Source organism: Stigmatopora argus, chromosome 6 (genome assembly GCF_051989625.1).
Source record: "Stigmatopora argus isolate UIUO_Sarg chromosome 6, RoL_Sarg_1.0, whole genome shotgun sequence".
Classification (NCBI taxonomy): Eukaryota; Metazoa; Chordata; class Actinopteri; order Syngnathiformes; family Syngnathidae; genus Stigmatopora; species Stigmatopora argus.
The window spans coordinates 4311544-4330451 of NC_135392.1; the positions used below are offsets into that span (position 1 = coordinate 4311544).

General features: G+C 39.0%; 1 protein-coding gene and 1 long non-coding RNA gene across 5 annotated transcripts in view; one reads left to right on the forward strand and one right to left on the reverse strand.

Moving 5' to 3' along the window:
• The window catches only part of arhgap40 (Rho GTPase activating protein 40), an 88007-nt gene extending 75243 nt beyond the window's left edge, over nucleotides 1-12764 (forward strand). For all 3 annotated transcript variants that reach the window (XM_077603133.1, XM_077603134.1, XM_077603132.1), the window contains 12 exons: nucleotides 463-529; nucleotides 1282-1400; nucleotides 1493-1658; nucleotides 2881-2972; nucleotides 3234-3311; nucleotides 4113-4272; nucleotides 5540-5622; nucleotides 7053-7259; nucleotides 7337-7480; nucleotides 8638-8789; nucleotides 8921-8970; nucleotides 10264-12764. In XM_077603133.1, coding sequence (XP_077459259.1) covers nucleotides 463-529; nucleotides 1282-1400; nucleotides 1493-1658; nucleotides 2881-2972; nucleotides 3234-3311; nucleotides 4113-4272; nucleotides 5540-5622; nucleotides 7053-7259; nucleotides 7337-7480; nucleotides 8638-8789; nucleotides 8921-8970; nucleotides 10264-10367 — 1422 coding nt within the window. In that variant the 3' untranslated portion in view covers nucleotides 10368-12764. The remainder of the gene's footprint in view (nucleotides 1-462; nucleotides 530-1281; nucleotides 1401-1492; nucleotides 1659-2880; nucleotides 2973-3233; nucleotides 3312-4112; nucleotides 4273-5539; nucleotides 5623-7052; nucleotides 7260-7336; nucleotides 7481-8637; nucleotides 8790-8920; nucleotides 8971-10263) is intronic.
• Nucleotides 12765-17685: 4921 nt separating this feature from the next.
• Nucleotides 17686-18908, reverse strand: part of LOC144075771 (uncharacterized) — a 34539-nt gene continuing 33316 nt past the window's right edge. For both annotated transcript variants that reach the window (XR_013300628.1, XR_013300627.1), the window contains exon 5: nucleotides 17686-18180. This is a non-coding gene — a long non-coding RNA (uncharacterized LOC144075771). The remainder of the gene's footprint in view (nucleotides 18181-18908) is intronic.

The following is an 18908-nucleotide window of genomic DNA, read 5'->3' on the forward strand; positions in this document are numbered from 1 at the left end:
TTTTAATCATTTCAAATTGTATAACAACTTTGTAGATGGGTAGGTAGATCGACAGATAGACAGATCGACACATCGACAAAGCATTTTATAAATATTATTATATTATATAAATATTTTATTTTACTCTGGACAAGCAAGGCAACCTCCGGAAATCCCAAAAATTGTCACCGTTTTTTTTTTTTGAAGCAACCATTTGGGAAAAGTACTACATTTCCAATTTAAATGCCTCAAAATTGGCACCATCGCTACATCTTCCGCCATCTTGCTTCCGCATTTGGTTCAACTGCATTCTAAACCGGATCAATTCGGTAACACCAGTGCAGTGTGGATCATCCGAGCAGTTTGATTTCAATAGTTAGTTGTTGTTGGTTTTTTACATTTTATATCGAATCTGCGCGAATGGCATTCACTCCTGATGAAAAGAGGTTGGCAGTTGTGTCATATTTTCCTTTTTCCCAACAGGATTTGTCTGATTCTCAGCATAGTGAAGACCTGGCCCACAACAGTATGACTTCAGTCTCCAAATCAGGTGAGAGAGCCTGACAAAATCAAAGTATAGTAACCAGACTTCCTCCTTGACCCCTGCGACCTTTGACCTCACTACCCCCAAATTGAATCACTGCTTCCCTTTCTTATGACACTTCTAATCTGCAAATTTGAGGATAATCCCTTCATTCGTTCAACGTTCTTCAAATGTTTAGTGTCGTTCACTACTTTTTAATTTTTTTTTTAAAGGGAACAATAGAAACAAGCCTGTTCTTTTTAAAATGTATCTTACATTAAACAGCTTTTATGTTTACATGGTTGTAACCCGAGAAATAGTGTCACAATATTCATTGCTGAAAATGGCTTTAACAAAACAGGCTCCTTTCTAATCTTGATAAAGTGCTTTAAAGAAGACATTTTCTTAAATTCCTTAAGTTTGGGCTTAAGTTTATGTTCAAGGTACACGGTTGATTGGTCGCCGGTCTTTTGGTCGCCCGGAAGGTTATTGATAATTACAGACCGGGGACCAAAAGACCGCGACCAAAAGACCGCCGACCAATCGACCGCACACGATGTTCAATTGCGTTTTGAGATGTGTTCAAGCAGCAGAAAAAAAATGCAAGCAAATGCATTTTTTTGCACTTTAGGAATTAGTGATTTTTTGGGGGGGGGTGACTGGCTTTGAAATTTGCCCTAAAAATGACATTACATTCTGTTCCAAGTGATTTTAAAATGACAATTCCACTCGTTGAAAGCACTGAGAAATCAGGCCTCAAACGTATATTTTCTGGCCAGCTCCCGAAGAGGAGATCTTCATCACCGACGTGGCTTACTGCGAACAGGCTCGCATCCTCCAACAGGCCAAAGTGACCAAAAACAGCATCCAGCGAAGGAGGGAGGACGGCACCCTGCCAGTACGTACGCCTTTCATTTTTCGACCTCGGTGGCGCATTTCTCGGCCTTTAAAGTTCAACGTGTCCGCTTGATTTTGCCTGTTTGTCTCTAGCGGGTGGTGTGCCCCAAATGCCGCCTGGGAGTCACCCGAATCCAAGACCTGTCTCACTCCGACATGAAGAAGGTTCGCCAGTTCGCCCTCATCGACATGACGGCGCTGTGCGACCATTTCGGGCTGGATCTCAAACGGCAGAAGATGGCCAAGAGGAAAATGCCAGGTGCGGAGTCGCGCCACTTTATCGACAATGTCTGCCACAATTATACTCAGTTTACATTGCTTCCTTTTTTTTATCAGCCTGCCAGTAAAGTTAGAATGGAAAACTATGGCTCTTCGGCTTCTAAACTCAATACTAATGATCCTTAATTGCGCATAAACAATTCATAACAACACCATTTCATAATGCAGACTAGATGCAGTTGAAAGTAAAAGAAAAAAAAGAAAAAGTAATGAATTGAATTGAATGATTTTATTGTGATGATACAAGTTAATGAGTTTTAAAGCCTCACCAAAAAGTCTACAATAACAACAACAAACTAACAGACAAATAATAAGTAATAACAATAATGAATAAATAAATAATCCATAAATAAATAAGTAGTCAACATCATAAATAGGTAGGGAATTCACAAATAAAAACAATGAATAAATAATCAATAAATTATAATAGTAAATAGATAATCAAGAAATAATAAGAATATATAGATATCCATGAATAATAAGTAAATAGTAAATAAATAATCAGTAAATAATAATAGTAAATAAATAATCAATAAATAATAATAGTAAATAAATAATCAGTAAATAATAATAGTAAATAAATAATCAATAAATAATAATAGTAAATACATAATCAGTAAATAATAATAGTAAATACATCATCAGTAAATAATAATAGTAAACAAATAATCTGTGCAAAATAATAGTAAATAAATAATCAGTAAATAATAATAGTAAATAAATAGTCCATAAATAATCAATAAATAATAATAGTATATAAATATTCAGTAAATAATAATAGTAAATAAATAATCAATAAATAATCATAGTAAATAAATAATCAATAAATAATAGTAAATAAATAATCTATAAACAATAAATAAATGAGTAGCGTGACAGCCTCATGATTCTGGGGTCGAGGGTTCAATCTCAGGTCGGTCGTCACTGTGTGGAGTTTGCATGTTCTCCTCGGGCTTGTGTGGGTTTTCTCTGGGTACCCCGGTTTTCTCCTTCATCCCAAAAACATGCTAGGCTAGCTGGTTGAACACGCTAAATTGCTCCTAGCTTTGATTGGTTGTCTGTCTCTATGTGCCATGCGATTGGCTGCCCAACGATTCAGGGTTCCGCAGTTAGCTTGGAGAGGCTCCAGCACCCCCCGCGGCCCTTGTGAGGATAAGCGGCTCAGGAAATGAATGAATGGAAGGTATGTTTTGTTTTTGCAGATAGTCCATTATTTGGCGTGCCACTGTCCACCCTGCTGGAAAATGATCAAAAATTGGACCCTGGGACCACCACTCCTCTCCTCCTCCAGAAGGTATTTTCCCAAAAGAAATTCAACCGTGTGGGTGTGTTTCAACATTTTTCAGAAATATATTTACAGAACTGCAGTGTTTAATTACAATGGCATTCAAATTAGTGTGTTTTTTGTCCTCAACTCATTCACTTGTCATTGATGGCAAAAGACATCCAATCGATTCAGCGGTTCAAATGGTTTTGGAGGTCTATGGCCGTCAATTGCAGGGAATTCCAAGTCATTTCACTGAGGGTAAATTGTCTTCTCTTGTGTTTCTGTCAGCTTTTGGACTTCTTGGAAGAGAATGGCGTGCATTCCGAAGGTATCTTGCGGGTTCCTGGATCTCTGTCCAGAATCAAGGTACTCAATTCAAATCAAAGAAATGTATCTTACTTTTATAATAGGAAGGTTTACTCAAGTCATTAACTGCCTTTGACATGCGTAGATGTCCCATCCATTTTGACTGAGAGGTTTGGCAGCAGCAATCTAGTCAAAATGGATTGGATGTTTATCACCGTCAATGGCTATAGAACATGCCAACCATCACCATTCAATTGGATGTCTTTCAATTAAAATGGCAGTCAACATGCTAAATGTGATAATAAATGAATGAACTCATTTAAATTAAACTTGGGACTTAAATACTCCCAAAGACCAAAATATAGTTTTTGTTTTTTTAAAATGCTGTCCTGGTACTCAATTTCATAGTCAGTGCCATTATTCCACATTAGCATTCCTCCTTCTACAGCTAACATACAGCTAACATCCTTATAGTGGTTCAATTCAATGTCAGTGCTCATAAAACTTCCAATTCTGGTTGGTATACCATTTAAAATGAACATTTAAATGTAGGTTTTGTGTGCGAGTGGTTAGCGCTAGCCGAGAACACAAGTTAGCTTACTTTTTCCAGTTTTCCTTCTAACACAGTTAGCATCCCTGTAGCTGGTATTACCATTTAACGTGTACATTTAAAGTATGGGCCCATATATAAAAATGTCACTAAAAGAACACATTCACTTGCACTGGCTAAAAAAATATATATTTTTCTTCCCTTTTCTTTTTCCGCTTCGACATTTGTAACTGGCAGCCATCTTAGTAAGGGGGACCTGAAGTTGGAAAATAAATCTAAAGAGTACATATGTGTTTTTTTTTTGCACGTAGTCGTTGCAGCAGGAGCTGGAGGCCGACTTTTACGCGGGTCGCGTCAAATGGGACGAAGTGCGACCCAACGACGCCGCCACGGTTCTCAAGAAATTCATCCGAGACCTTCCGTCTCCTCTGCTCACCGCCGAATACCTCAACACTTTTAGCGCCGTCAGAGGTCAGAACAAAACACATACAAAAGGCGCACCGACGTTTAGGATTTTCTTAACATGCGTCCCCTCCCAGGAAATCTGTTTTTTATTTTTCATTTTAATAACATTCTGATTAATGGCTCACAGATGGAGACTTGGTGCTAGCTGATAAACCACGCGTGCGAGCGCGGATATAAGACGACAAAGCTAAATGACCCCCCGTCAATAACCCCATCCATCTCGGGACATCCCATTACTCTTCCACAAACACACAGGAAATGAGAGGGTCTCGGTTTGTTTTATTGGCGTTTGTTCCTTTTCGACGTCGTACTCGCAACGCCACGTGCAAGAGAAAAGACAACCTCTGATCATCTGACTCTCGTTTCTAAATTCTTATCCAACAGGCAAAGGTGGGCGTTAATTTGAATATTAGTGGGTGTTTTTCAGTTAAAAAGGAATTTCCATAGAATAATTTTTGTAAGTATAGCAAGTATGTTAATTAACTTGATTTAGCAATTAGGCCTTATGAATACAGTAATCCCTTGAATATCGGAGCTTCACTACATCGCAGATTTTTTTTTCTGGGGATTTTTTTTAAAACAATTTTTTTGGTAAGTTCACAAAATGTGAAAAAACACGCTGAAACTTGCAAGCGGAAGCCACTCCCCTGTCCACGTACTAGAACTCAGCACTGAAGTAAAAAATATACCGTATTTTCACGACTATAAGGCGCACCGCATTATAAGGCGCACCCTCAATGAATGACACATTTTAATGTTTTTTTCCATATATAAAGCACACTGGATTATAAGGCAACCTGTCTATTTTGGGAGAAACTTTAAGACTTTTAAGTGCACCTTATAGTCGTGAAAATACAGTATATATATTTTATTTTTTATTGAAACTAACAAACACTCAAATCCAAGCCTTGTGGTGGATCAAATGAGTAAAAGTAGAATTTTTAAATGATTATTTATTAGAAATACAGTAATCCCTCGAATATCGCGGCTTCACGACATCACATTCTTTTTTAATTATTTTTTTTGTAAGTTGCTATTAGAACTCTGAACCCTATTTTTTTTTTCTTTTCTTTTTTTAAATAACCGCACTAATCGAGGGATTACTGTACTAGTAGAATCCTTCCGGCTAGAATTGAAAAAATATCATACCTTCCTGGACAGTCAGGGCTTAACAGAGAAGAAATTATGGATCTCAAAATAAGTGTGGTGAGGATATATTTAGAGTATACGACAGTTTTCAAGCTGCTAAAGCTTTATTTTGTGCTTCTTCCAGACATTACGGAGCTCAAGCAGAAACTGCACATGTTAAACCTACTTATTCTCTTGCTGCCTGAACCCAACAGGAACACTCTGAAGGTAAACACACATGCACTTGGCTCCGTTTGTGTGGGTTTTATTTGTAGTCACATTGTAGTATTTTGGTAACGAGACCTAGCAGGATTTCCCGGCAGACCTCCTCCTGATTCCAACGGTTGCCTGGCAACGGCGCTTGAATCATAGCAAACCGTAAATTGTGTGGTTGCACTTGAGTTTAGCGCCCGTTACACAAACAAGGCGGCTAGGCTTTTAGCGGTGAAAGTGGGTGGAGCGCCCTCGGCTTTTGTCTGCACCGGCAAGGCTGGTCGAGGCTTTTATGATGCAAATTGGAGAGCGTGGGGTGAGCAACTTTCGCTTTCAACCAAAAATATGCTTTTAGTGGCAAATCTGTGAAGTGGCTAGGGGCCGAGGACATTAGAGGATCAATTGAGGAGTGTGTGATCCACCTGCAGTGCTCGAGTAGCTGCCCTCAACATGACTGCTGTTTTGCCTTCAAGATATTGGCTTTTTGTGTGCGTAAACTCTGATTGGACAGTTTATTTTAGAGCAAAAATGTTAACTTACTGCCCGCCGTTGACAGCGTTAGACGTCCAATCCATTTTGAATTGAATGCCTTTAGTGTCATTAGGCGAGTATATTGAGATTTGAAGTGCACACATAAATAATTCATTAAGAAATAAGTAGTCAACATGAAAATGAGAACTGAAGCTGGACTATGTTCAGGAAAGCATTAATTATTGAAACTAATAGACATGCAAATCCAAGCCTTGTAAAACTAGAATTTTTAAATGATTATTTATTAGAAATACAGTAATCCCTCGAATATCGCGGCTTCACGACATCACAGATTTTTTCTGGGGGATTTTTTTGTTTATTTTTTAGTAAGTTGCTACTAGAACTACTACTAACTACTGAAGTTAAAACAAAATAAAAAAATAAAAAATGTGTGTATATATATATATATATATATATATTATTTTATTTCTTTTTTTAATATTTTAAATAGGGGTGACCCTACTTTGCGTTTTTTTGTTTATCGCGGCCATGTCTGGTCTCCATTAACCGCGATAATCGAGGGATTACTGTACAAACACTAACAATCATACAAAAAAGCCCACTTTTTAAAATACAAATTAAAAAAACAGCAACAACTGAATCAATTAAATGCAATAGCAGAGAAGAAAAAAACTCAATTCAAAATCATAATTACATCCACAAAAGTAGCAAACGCCCAAAACAAAAAAAACTATTCAAACAAGGCTCCAAAATTCCCAACTCATTTCTTATTTCTTATGAACAGCATCACCCTGCATTCAATAAAAACAATTCTTCGATTTTCAACCTTTCCCATGATAACCAAATTTTATATCCATAACTCCTGAATGTCTATGGATGCAACAATCAAATTGAAAAAAAAATGTAAACATGGCTGATATAAAATTGTATTCAATAATAATTATTTTGCGCAGGCACTTCTGGAGTTCCTCAACAAGGTGGTGAACCACGAGAAGTGGAACAGGATGAACCTGTGGGCCGTGGCCACCATTATGGCTCCCAACCTGTTCCTCCACAAGACCGTGGCCGGCAGGCTGACCGAGGGGGCCGAAAAATGGCAGGTGGAGAAGGCCGCCGACGTCATGAGGCTCCTCATCCGCTACCAGGACCTGCTTTGGATGGTACGCAAAGGACGGACGCCTTTGTTCGTCTTGCGCGAGCTAAGGAACGCTGACGTCTTTTCACTTTCTGACCGCAGATTCCAAATTTTCTCATGAAGCAAGTGCGAAAGATCAACGAGAATCACAACCGGCGCTACCAGTTTTACGATCGCCGCTTTAAAAACCTGCTGAGGAAGATCCACGCCGACAACAAGGAAAAACCCGATAAAAATGTTTCAGAGGTCAGTTTTCATCAAATTTTGGAACCCTTTTAAGGATCGTTACATTTTTTTGGGATACTGCAATTTGGAAAAGAGGTTCAGTTTATCTTAGTATATCTAAAATAGTGGTTTTTGGATACCGATTCCACTATAATGTACAATAATGAAATACTTATTATACTTAAAATAATGAAGTATTTTAAAGTAAATGCTAAAATGGCTTGGTTGGTTAGATTAAATGAGATCATGTTGGAGAATATTTTTTTTTTAAGTTGTTATCGGTTTAATTGGTCCAAAACTGCCACTAATCAGGTAAAAGTTTGATTTTGTTAAAATTAGAGGCTATACTTAAAACGTCCAATTTTACTTCACATGCTAATAATGTTAAATGTCATTCGTTTTTTCAGTTTAAACTACGTCTATAAAAATAAGGAGGACAACATCCAAATCTTATTATAAGTGTATTATAAAGTACAACAGTAAAGAAAAGTTTACTACTAAATTTTCGCCCCTGAAACCCAAACTTTTTAGGAAACAAAAGCATTTTTTATATGTCACTGCGCCAAAAAAACCTAGAAATTACACTTAAAACTTACCGTATTTTGCCGTTTAATATACCCGGGTATATTAAATGTTTTTTGCTTTTTTGAGCCTCCCGTTTGTGCGCCATTTAAACGGCAACTCCGCTTTTTTGGCAAGATTTGTATGGTGTTCATGGAGGCATAATTATAGATACTTAAGTTCATTAAAATTCCAAGTCAGAGTTCATTCAGCAGTAAGTAGTTTTAACCTGAGCACTAAGTAGTTTTAGTCTGCAAAAGGTTGATGCACCCCCGTCAGTGCGTAGTGTCATCGTACCGTCCCGTTTGTGTGCCATTTAATATACCCCCGCCATTTAATATACCCGGGTATATTAAACAGCAAAATACGGTAGGAACAAAGTATGTATTTCATGATGTCATCAACACTAGACGTTGGATTCATTTAAAGTGGGAGGGTTCAAATGGATTGGACTTCTATTAGTAATAAATAGTAATAAACTCATTGTGGGAGGGGGTGCATCTTGGCCAGAGGAAGAACAAATTTGGTCATTTCAGTGCCGTACCGGTAGCGATGCTATTTTTGGTACCTGTGGGTCGGAAAAATGAACAAAAAATATGTTTTCCTGATCCCTGCAGACGCGCCACGCGGTGAAGATCCAAATGGGCGATCGGGTGAGCGGGACCATGGACTTCAAGGTCAACAAGGACTCGCGAGCGTCCGACTTGCTGACCCAGTTTGAAAAGCAGTTCATCTGCAGCCCTGACATTGGGAAGGACGTACGACAAAGGTGAATAACATAGAATTTTTTTGGGCAAAAAACGTTGAATCTTATTTTTTGTCCAGGTTATGGTGATATCTTGACGTGAACTAGTGACTAAGCTTGACAAATTGTGTTTTTTGTTTTTTTTTACCTTGCAGGAATGGCTCCATGTCCTCCTGCGAACTGTACGAAGTGGGGGGGAACATTGGTAAGAAATTTTTTATTACCTCTTCAAAAGTTTTAACGTGATGGGGAAAATCAGGTCTAAGGATTCCCTATTGAACACGTTTGATACTTTTTGTTGTTGACCTCGAATGGTTAATAATAAGCAGTTCAGAAAATGAGTAAATGAATGAAGACCTTTTAATATATGGTTCTAAAATTGGAGTCACATTATGCTGGTTTCAAAATGGCCGAAAGCTCTTATTGGATAAGCGTTGATTTTTTTTTGTGAGGCTTGACGGAAAACTGTAAGTCTCCCATTTGGCCATTTGAGGGCGCAATGACACTCATGATGATGGCTAAGATAGATATGGTTTTAATATTCTGTATTGGAATGCGTGCAAGCTTAAAGATTTTTTTAAAACTCTTTAGCTGTCATTGATGGCGATGGACCGCATCTCTTAAAATAAATGAATGGATTATTCATACAAGTCATTTTATTGACTATTAATTGATGATTCTGAAATCCAGCCTCAGTGTTACTATTGTTTATTATATCAGGGACGACAAAGCTTAATATAGAAAAAAGATATTAGCTAATTTAGATAAGTTAGCCATAATGCTTCCATCCATATTACATACATGTAAATGTAGATCTTATAATATTACGACTTTTTCCTCATAATATTACCACTCCAATTCCGTAATATTACGTGTGGCTTATTTTTTGTAATATTGCAACTTTTTACCCCTAATCTTAATACTCCAATACCATAAATATTCCAACGTGTGACATTACTTTTGTAATATTAAACATTTTTCACCCTCCAATACCGTAATATTACAAGATGTGACATTATTTTTGTGATATTACAACTTTTTGGGGACATTTTCCAGTCTTGTATTTTTTTTTACCATAAATATTCCAACGTGTGACATTACTTTTGTAATATTAAAACATTTCCCCCTAATATTACCCCTCCAATACCATAAATATTCCAACGTGTGACATTACTTTTGTAATATTAAACATTTTTCACCCTCCAATACTGTAATATTGCAACATGTGACATTATTTTTGTGATATTACGACTTTTTTGCGACATTTTCCATTCTTGTATTTATTTTACCATAAATATTCCAACGTGTGACATTACTTTTGTAATATTACGAATTTTCCCCTAATATTACCCCTCCAATACCGTAATATTACAACAAGTGACATTATTTTGGTGACATTACAACTTTTCTGGGACATTTTCCAATCCTGTATTTTTTTTTTACCCTATTTCTCTGCCATACCAAATAAATAAAACCCGTGTCTTTTTTCCCCTTTTAGGCGAGCGCCGCCTGGACTGGGACACGCACCTGCTGGATTTGTACAACAGCAACTCGGGAGGCGAGTGGGTCCTCAAGATGAAGCCCAAAGCCAAGCAAATATGAAAAGACGCATTGAAAAAGCTCAAGAGGCGGAGTCAGCGGGCATTTCACGGTGGCTGAGAGCAACAAGGCAGAAGCATCCAGATGGAGGACGGATGGACGGACGAGCAATCTGCCAGCAGCAAAAAACAAACAAAAAAAAACAGCATACCCCCCCAAAAAAGAAAAAAAAATCCTCCTCTTCTCCATCCCTCTCCATCTCCTCCTCCTCCTCCTTTGGTCGTGACTCATTACTTCCCACTGAAGGACCTGCCGCTGCATTGAAAGCAAGAGGAAGCAAAAGAGAGGAAAAAAAAACGAGAGAGGGAGATCTCCGGGCAGTTTTGGTGCGCCATCTTTTCTCTCCAGCAATCATCGCCGCTGGAGAGCGAGCAGATGGGTCCGCCGAGCACCTCTGGCGATACCCCAGCACCCCACGCCCCCTTTTTTTCCACTCCCCCGCCCCATCATCACGTAGACAACCACAGGAGCAGAAATTCATCACACACACACACACACACACCAGGGTTCAGTCAGTGCCTTGCTCGAGGGGACGCACTCCTGTTTTTTTGTGGCTTTTTTTTTTCCTGGCATATCTTTGGAACCTTTTTGGTCCGTTGCACTAAAACAAGACACTTCCCAAGGGCTGGTTCACTTTTTTATTTCCTGGAATTTGGGATTTTTTTGGTTTATTTTGACCAAAACGGCCACACGTGCCTGCAGTTCAAATATTTTTGGAGCTTCCCAAAAGGGGAAAAAAGTACTCCTGACAATACCCGTTTGATGTAATATAGATTTTTTTATTATTCAATTTGATTCTAGAGACTTGATATTGTTTAACATAATGGATTATATTTCCCCTAGAGTCATTTGGACATTTTTTACACCATTTTTGCTGACATTTGAATGAAAACAACAACAAAAAAAGCATATCTTAAAGAAGACAATGTGTTACAGTCGATTTGAATGGATTGGAAGTCAACCATTTTGAATTCAGGCAACAACTTTTTGGCCTTTTTGAAGGCAAAACTGATTTTTTTTTTTGTAATTCAAAACGCCAGAATACTGGACTGGGATCAAATCCTCTTGTGGGTCTCAAACTAAGGCCTGAAAGTCATTTTTTATTATCCCGCATGAAATGATGACAATTTTACTGAAAAAGGCCCGCACAAGAAGCTTCAGTTCAGCCTCCTCTCAGTTTTAGGGTTTCAGTTGATGAATATGAGACCATTCATAGAAGAATAACTGATGAGGCATTTCCCCAGGCGACGTCTACTGGCGATAAACCCCGTCGAAGAGTTTTAATTGGACGTCAATGGCGTTGAAAGAGTTCCAACAAAGACAATATGCTTGACATTCGGTCTGAGAAACCAAATGGTTTCCTTCTCCAACTTTTTGACTGTCCTGAGCATTTCGTCTCTTTCCGACCTCCCTTTGACTTCAGCGTGTGACCTTTAACCCCCCCTAAAAAAAAACAAAGACCCCGATGCACTGATGGCTATCTTATTATCAAAGACCCCCACTCTCACGGGCGTTATCAAGAACCTGAATGGACTTCCTAACCGTGTATCGAAGGGCATTTTCAAGTCGAACGGTGTCATTTCAAGGACACACGGTGAAGCTGGTCTTCATTTTTTTTTTTACGGGGGCGGGACTATTATGGGATGTTATTTATATGAATGTCAAAGTGTTTCGTGACGCCGTTGTTCATTAGCTTCATTTTTTTTCGCCGCGAAAACGGGTACCGGCCGCCATTTCGTTACGCCGCCGCCGCCATTTTGTGGTCGGCGCTGGCGCGGGCGACATCCATCATCGCCCCGACTCGCCATCTCGCTGTCATCTGGCCCGTAATGGAGCGTGATGGCTGCCGGGCGCCGTCCTCGCCGCTGCCGATAAAGGAGAAGCTAATAAATGGATGTTGTAAATTCAGGAATCCGTGACGGGAACGCGCGCACGCGCCGCCGTGTGCGTGCATGTGTGTGATGAGCTTCATCACGGCGACACAGTTGAGCGAGCGCGTACAAAGGCGAGCTGATGGAGCGGCCTTCTGCCGACAATCAGGGAGAAGTAGGTCACCTCCGAGGCGGAAACGGCGTCCCACGGGGCCTCGGACCGGGTCGGCTTGCGTCACGCCCTCTCACGCCACGCTTACGGGGGTTCTTCGCTTCACCGCCATGTGTCTCTCAAAGACGGCGATAGACGTCCAAGGCGTTCGAAATGGGAGACACGGGCCGTGCGAATGTTTTTGGACGCCTATCGTCGTCAATAGCGGTGAAGGAATCGCGTCCTAAATCAAGCGGCCCCCTTTTTTTTATGTGAATATGTCAATATACGCTGTACTAGTATTTATGTCCGAGTGTTTGGAATACAAAAGAAGCCGTTAGATTCTGTTTTGGGTCAATAAATGGGAATCTGACGCGACGCGTGATGTATTATTTCAATATGGCCTAACGGGTAGATGGAATCAGCCGGGGAAAAAGCATTCGTCAAGCGCATCTGGACGTCGAGCGTCGCGGGTGAACTGACGGCTTTCTAATCAATACGGAGATGATGCATGTGTGTGCGAGGGTGTCTGGATTAATCATAGTCAAAGCCCGAAAAAGACGACGCACAATTTTTCCAGGGTATCTTCATATATAGCACGCAAGGAAAATGCTAATGTATTGCGGCATTCCGTTTTGTAACTCTACTCACTCTACAAAATGATATTTATGTAAAAGATGGATGCTCAAAGTTTTGGCATGCAAATGACAATTTTCTTAGACTTGTCATAATGGTTAAAACAATGTTTAAACATGACACATAACATGCTAAAGGATTTTGTGATGTCAGTTAAATTGAATTGAATGTTTTTATTGTCATTATACAAGTATAATGACATTTAAAGCTTTCACCACTTAGTGCACAAATTACAAAAGCAAACAAACAGACAAATAAATAATCAATAAATAAATAAGTAGTCCAAATACACACACACTCATACACTAAAACACTAGAATACATGTATACACAGGATGTGTATTAATGACGTCATCATCATCGGTATCTGGTTGGCTAAAATCAGGCTGTTAAAACAATGTTCCTCCAAACTGCGCGCGTGCGCAATTGCGCACTACTCTCGTGTTCTACGCGCACAGCAAACATGCAGCGCACAAAATCCAACCTGAATTGTAAAAAAAAAAAAAAATACACTTTAGTTTTTTCTGTCCCATTTTGTAACGACACTCGGAGAGTGGCAGCCTGTCACTGACCAGCGACAAGAAACGGTAAACTATGACTAACACTGTGTCCAGCCAATGATATGACGCGGTCACGTCACGTGTGTTTACAGCTGCGGCATGACGAAATGTGACGACATTGATTGGCTGCGTGGTTGTGGGTTATGCGCAGGTGCCACTGATTGGCAGGTTAGCATGGAGCTAACGGTATGGTGTAGCTGATGGCAAGCCCTTACCATTGAATTGAATGCTATTGGCATTATACGAATATATCATGGCGAAACGAGTTAAATAGAAATGCGGTTTTATTAAGATGGCTGTCGGAGTATGTGCAAATAGAAGAACAAGCCATGAAGTTGCCTGAGTAAGTTCTCCCCTGTAAAACATGCAGTGAAGCTAAAGTTGTAAGCAAGTTTTCCAATGGATCATATTGCATATAAATGGAAACTTGACTATTTCCAGTGACACATTCAGAAGAAACATCATTTGAACGACAATGAGAAGTGAGAAGCATCGACATGAAAAATCAGGTAAAATTTAACTCATTTGTGCATATTCTAGTGTAATTTATTAAGATGTTTTATTCAGTATATTATTACATTGGGGTTCGGGGTTCAAATCCAGGTCGGTCCACCTGTGTAGAGTTTGCATATTCTCCTCCTGGGGCCTGCGTAGGTTTTCTCCGGGTATTCCGTTTTCTACCCACATTTCGAACACATGGTAGGCTGATTGGACACTCTAAATTGCCCCGAGCTATGAGTGTGAGCGTGAATGATTGTTTGTCTCCTTGTGTCCTACGATTGGCTGCCCACCGATTCAGGATGTCCCCCACCGCTGGGCTGAAATCAGCTGGGATAAGCTCCAGCACCCCCCGCCACCCTAGTGAATATAAAGTGCTTCAGAAAATGAGCAGGATTAAAAATGTAAGATTTTGTTTCATAAACATCACTTCGGATCATGATTAGCCTTTTCAGAATTTGACCCCCCCCCAAAAAAAAGCAGACAGATCTGGAGCAGCCGTCCTCCCAGACTCAACCCCCCACCCCGCCCCATTCTGGTTCTGCAGACCTAAATGACTGTAATCTTTGTATGAATAGCAATCAGCAAACCCTGGCACCACTCTGGACCACCGCCACCCCCCATATAATTAGGCTGATGCCCCTCATTCACAAGTAATCATGACACACACACACACGCACACACCTTTTGTCATTTATGTCAAGTCTAAAGCGACAATTCTGGTCTAAAATAGAACTAAATGTCGGCAAAAAATGTATTTATTTTTTATTCATTTTTTTATGTTGTAGTTGTTACCAATAGTTATCATAAAGAGAAAAGTTATATATCCACCTATTTACAGCACACACACATGTAACCATTTCAGTTGGCTAGTCCCCTTGACCACAGCCCCCCCCCCCCCCCCCCCCCCCCCCCTCGTCCTTATTAAATCAGTGCATTTAAAATAATAATGTCCCACTTTAAAGCCTTTTAAGGCTCGCTTCACTGACATGAATAAAATCCCAAATACACACTTTGGACTAAAAAATACTACTTTAAAGTTTTGTTTTCTTATTGTTTAACTAATTTCACTGCCATTGACGGCACTAGACGTCCAATCGGCCTCGACGGCGTAAATTCCCAATCAAAATAAATTGAACGCCTCTCACCGTCAATGGCAACGAATACGTTAAAGAAAAATGACATGTTAAAAAGAAAATCAAATCAATGATGTCACATGACTCCTCCCCCCATTCTTCTCCTTTATCTCCTCTCTCCTTGTTGTCGACCCCCCCCCCCCCTGCTTTACGGGGGGCACATCCCCGAGTTTATCTCCCCCATCCAGCCACTTTTGTCGCCTAGCAACACGGCAACAAGCATTTTTGGATTGTTTTTCTTTTTTTTCCACCATCCCAGCATCCATTATTGTCTCGATTCTCACTCTCCCCATTTTTTTTTTACATCTCTAGTGCACATTAGTGTCACACTCTAAACACACACACACACACACACACACACACACACACACACACACACACACACACACGCGCACACAAGACCGGAATCAATTATCAATGGACTTAATGAAGCGCGTAATGAAGAGTGCTATCAGTGCTCCAGAATGGTAAATCATGTGAAAGGAACATCAAACATATTCAAATGGACATGCGTTGGGTTTTTTTTTAAAGCAGCTGGAATATGTAGAGGTGTCTGAGTGTGTGTGTGTGTGTGTGTTATGTTTTAATATGCTCCCATTTCCATATAAAAAGTCTCCTTAGTGACTCGCGTAATTAAAGATAAAACGATTGCGCCAAAAGGTGAGTTTATCTTTTCAATAGCCATCAGCAGCAAATGTGTTTAAAGGAGGCGGCTTCCTCCACTGATAACCTTCTTTAATACGTGCTGACACTGGATGGGATTTTGTTTCAAAGTTGGAATAGTCGAGCTGAAATATGATCATATTTGAAGAGGTAATATTTACAACTCGGGAAAATAATGTTGGATTTGAAAGAAAATATTAAGATACTCGTATAAGCAAATGAGAATTAGTTGCCCCCTCCAAGATGGCCGCCGGTTGCGAACGTTGCCTTAAAAGTAGCGGTGCTCGTTGTTCTTGCTAAGATAGCCTACAATTATAAACACTTTTCAGAAGAAAGAATTAATGGTTGAAAATAAATAACTTATAAGTCATTACATGTTTTTGGGGTAAGATGGAAAATGGTCATGTTTATTTATTTTTGTTGTTTTTGTAATCATTTAGCGTTGGTATTTTCAATTGGTGATTAGCTTATAATTTAAATGTTAGATAAATGTTCGTGTTAAAGAGTAAAAACAGCCATGATTTAACCTTTAATGAACACTGAAATGAACATCTATAAAGTGAGCTAAACGTTAGCTTTGTTAAAAGAATGGAAAACGGGGAAAGTAGGCTAGCGAACTCGTGTGGCTAGCAAAAGTGATTAGCAAATGAGCTAAGCTAATGCAATAATATACTAGATAAGCAATGGAAACGGTCCCAGGTTAATTCTTTTTTTTTTTAAATTATTATTCACTTTTTTCCACCCTGTTTCACAAAAGCCTTCCAGGAGGGGTCTGAAATTATTGTAATATTTTGTACATTTAAAAAAAAAGTGATAGCATCGGCTTATCAGGATTTCAACTCCATATTTCAGTCAATGTAGTTAATTTGGAAAGTCTTAATGATTTTTGTTTCATTTTTACAATTGTTGCCTGTCTCTCAAACTACTATTTTTGTTGTTGTTGTTGTTGTTGTTGTTTTTTTAACTCTTACAGACACAAACATGGACAGACAGGAGAATCCCTACACACACACACACACACACGCCCGTGCAAAGCTAGCACTTGAGCGAGTGACATGATGTCGTGTTCTGTGAATGTTTACGCATATTTTTCTAGTGAGCCCTGAATGACACACTATCTTTATCTCCAACACAAAGCGACATCTGACTGCGCCTGTGTGTGCGTCTGTGTGTGTGTGTATATGTGTGTGTGGTCACCATGGATTGTCTAACCTGTGTGGGAATGCCTGTATAAGCCAGTGTTTGTGAACATGGCATCCATATTTTTTTGTAATAGTAATGTAAATGCAAATTCCCAGTTAGCTTGATTTAGCGACTAGCGGTTGAAATGTCTATCACACACACCAAAAAATGTTTGTGAAACAATACCTAAAAACATCGTTTTGAATGTAATAATTTTGAAGATGAATTTTCAAGGTTGGTTTTATATTTCATCAACTGTTTTAAAATGTTTTAGAATCAGCTCCCCAAACCCGATTTTGCCAAAAATCATTAAATAGGAAAATAATCTCATGAAGCATGACCTGAAAATGTTGCTAATATCTCTTTGGCTCAGTATTTCCCAATAACAGCCTTTTTTTTTAGATTTAGGGAGGGCTCAAGGTCTCGCTCACTTTGAAGGACACTATCAAAAATGGTTACTCCTCAGTTCCTGAGCCAATAAGAACTAAGTTGATACTTATATTCTGTGAATTAAATGATTTTGGACTCATTTACAATAACTAATACAACTTTTTCCAAACAGTGTCACAAAGACGTAGATCTTTAATTTTGATCATTTCATTTAAATGACAAAAAATCCTTCAGGGCATTACCTTTTACATTAATATTTTTATTCAAAAAACATCTACATAATTAGCCTAATTCTAAATCAGTACAAAATCATTTGTAGTGGATTCAAATAGTGACACACTTTTTTAAATAAACATAATTAAAATAGATAGCGTCTTTCCCAGGGGAGAAAAAAAAATCCCCTAGCGTCTTTGTTTCTCTTGCTCGTCTCGCTGTCACCACGCAGCATCATCATCATCACCATCACCATCCTCGTCCTCCTCCCCCGAGACCCCCGCCTATCCCACCGCACACATTTTACGAGGGTGCTAGCTCGCTGCCCTCCAGCATCTTCCCGTCTAATCCGCTTGTCTTCCTTCTTCTCTGGTCAGGAAAGCCCTCGCTTGGGGGTGGCCGGCTTTCTACTCGAGAGGGAAACATCGCCACGTGCTGCGTGACGTTCCTTTCCTGCTATTGACGCTGATCCGTTTGGACTGGGAGATTTGGCAGCTCCTGATTTACTGCAATTCCCTGCCAAGTATAAAAAAAACAACAACTTGAAGTGTACTACAACTGCCTGGCCTTCTCCCTGAACGTCTCATGAGGTCAGAAACCTTTTCAAAACATCATTAAAATGACGCGTATTCCTTTAATAGGCTTATTTTGGGATCTACAGGCAACAATAAGTCTGCAATAATACTTAAACATTCAATCAGTCCCCCCAAAACCCCAAGTCAAAATAGATTAGACGTCTAAAACCGTCAATAGCAATGAATGATTAGCATCTCCCACCAGAAATTAAAGAAAAACTAATTTAATGTTAAAATGCTACTTAGTGTGGTAACGAGTGTACTTCTGATTTTATTCATTTAAGTGTATTTAGAATATTAGACAAAATAAATTAGACAAAATAGATTAGATTTCTAACACCGTCAATAGCAATGAATGATTAACATCTCCCACCAGAAATTAAAGAAAAACAAAATTAACGTTAAAATTTTACTTGGTGTGGTAACGAGTGTATGATTTTATTTATTTAAGTGTATTTAGAATATTAGACAAAATAAATTAGACAAAATAGATTAGATTTCTAGCACCGTCAATAGCACTGAATGATTAGCATCTCCCACCAGAAATTAAAGAAAAACTAAATTAATGTTAACATTTTACTTGGTGTGGTAACGAGAGTGTACTTCTGATTTTATTAATTTAAGTCTATTTAGAATAATAGACAAATATATGAAAAATAATCATATTCA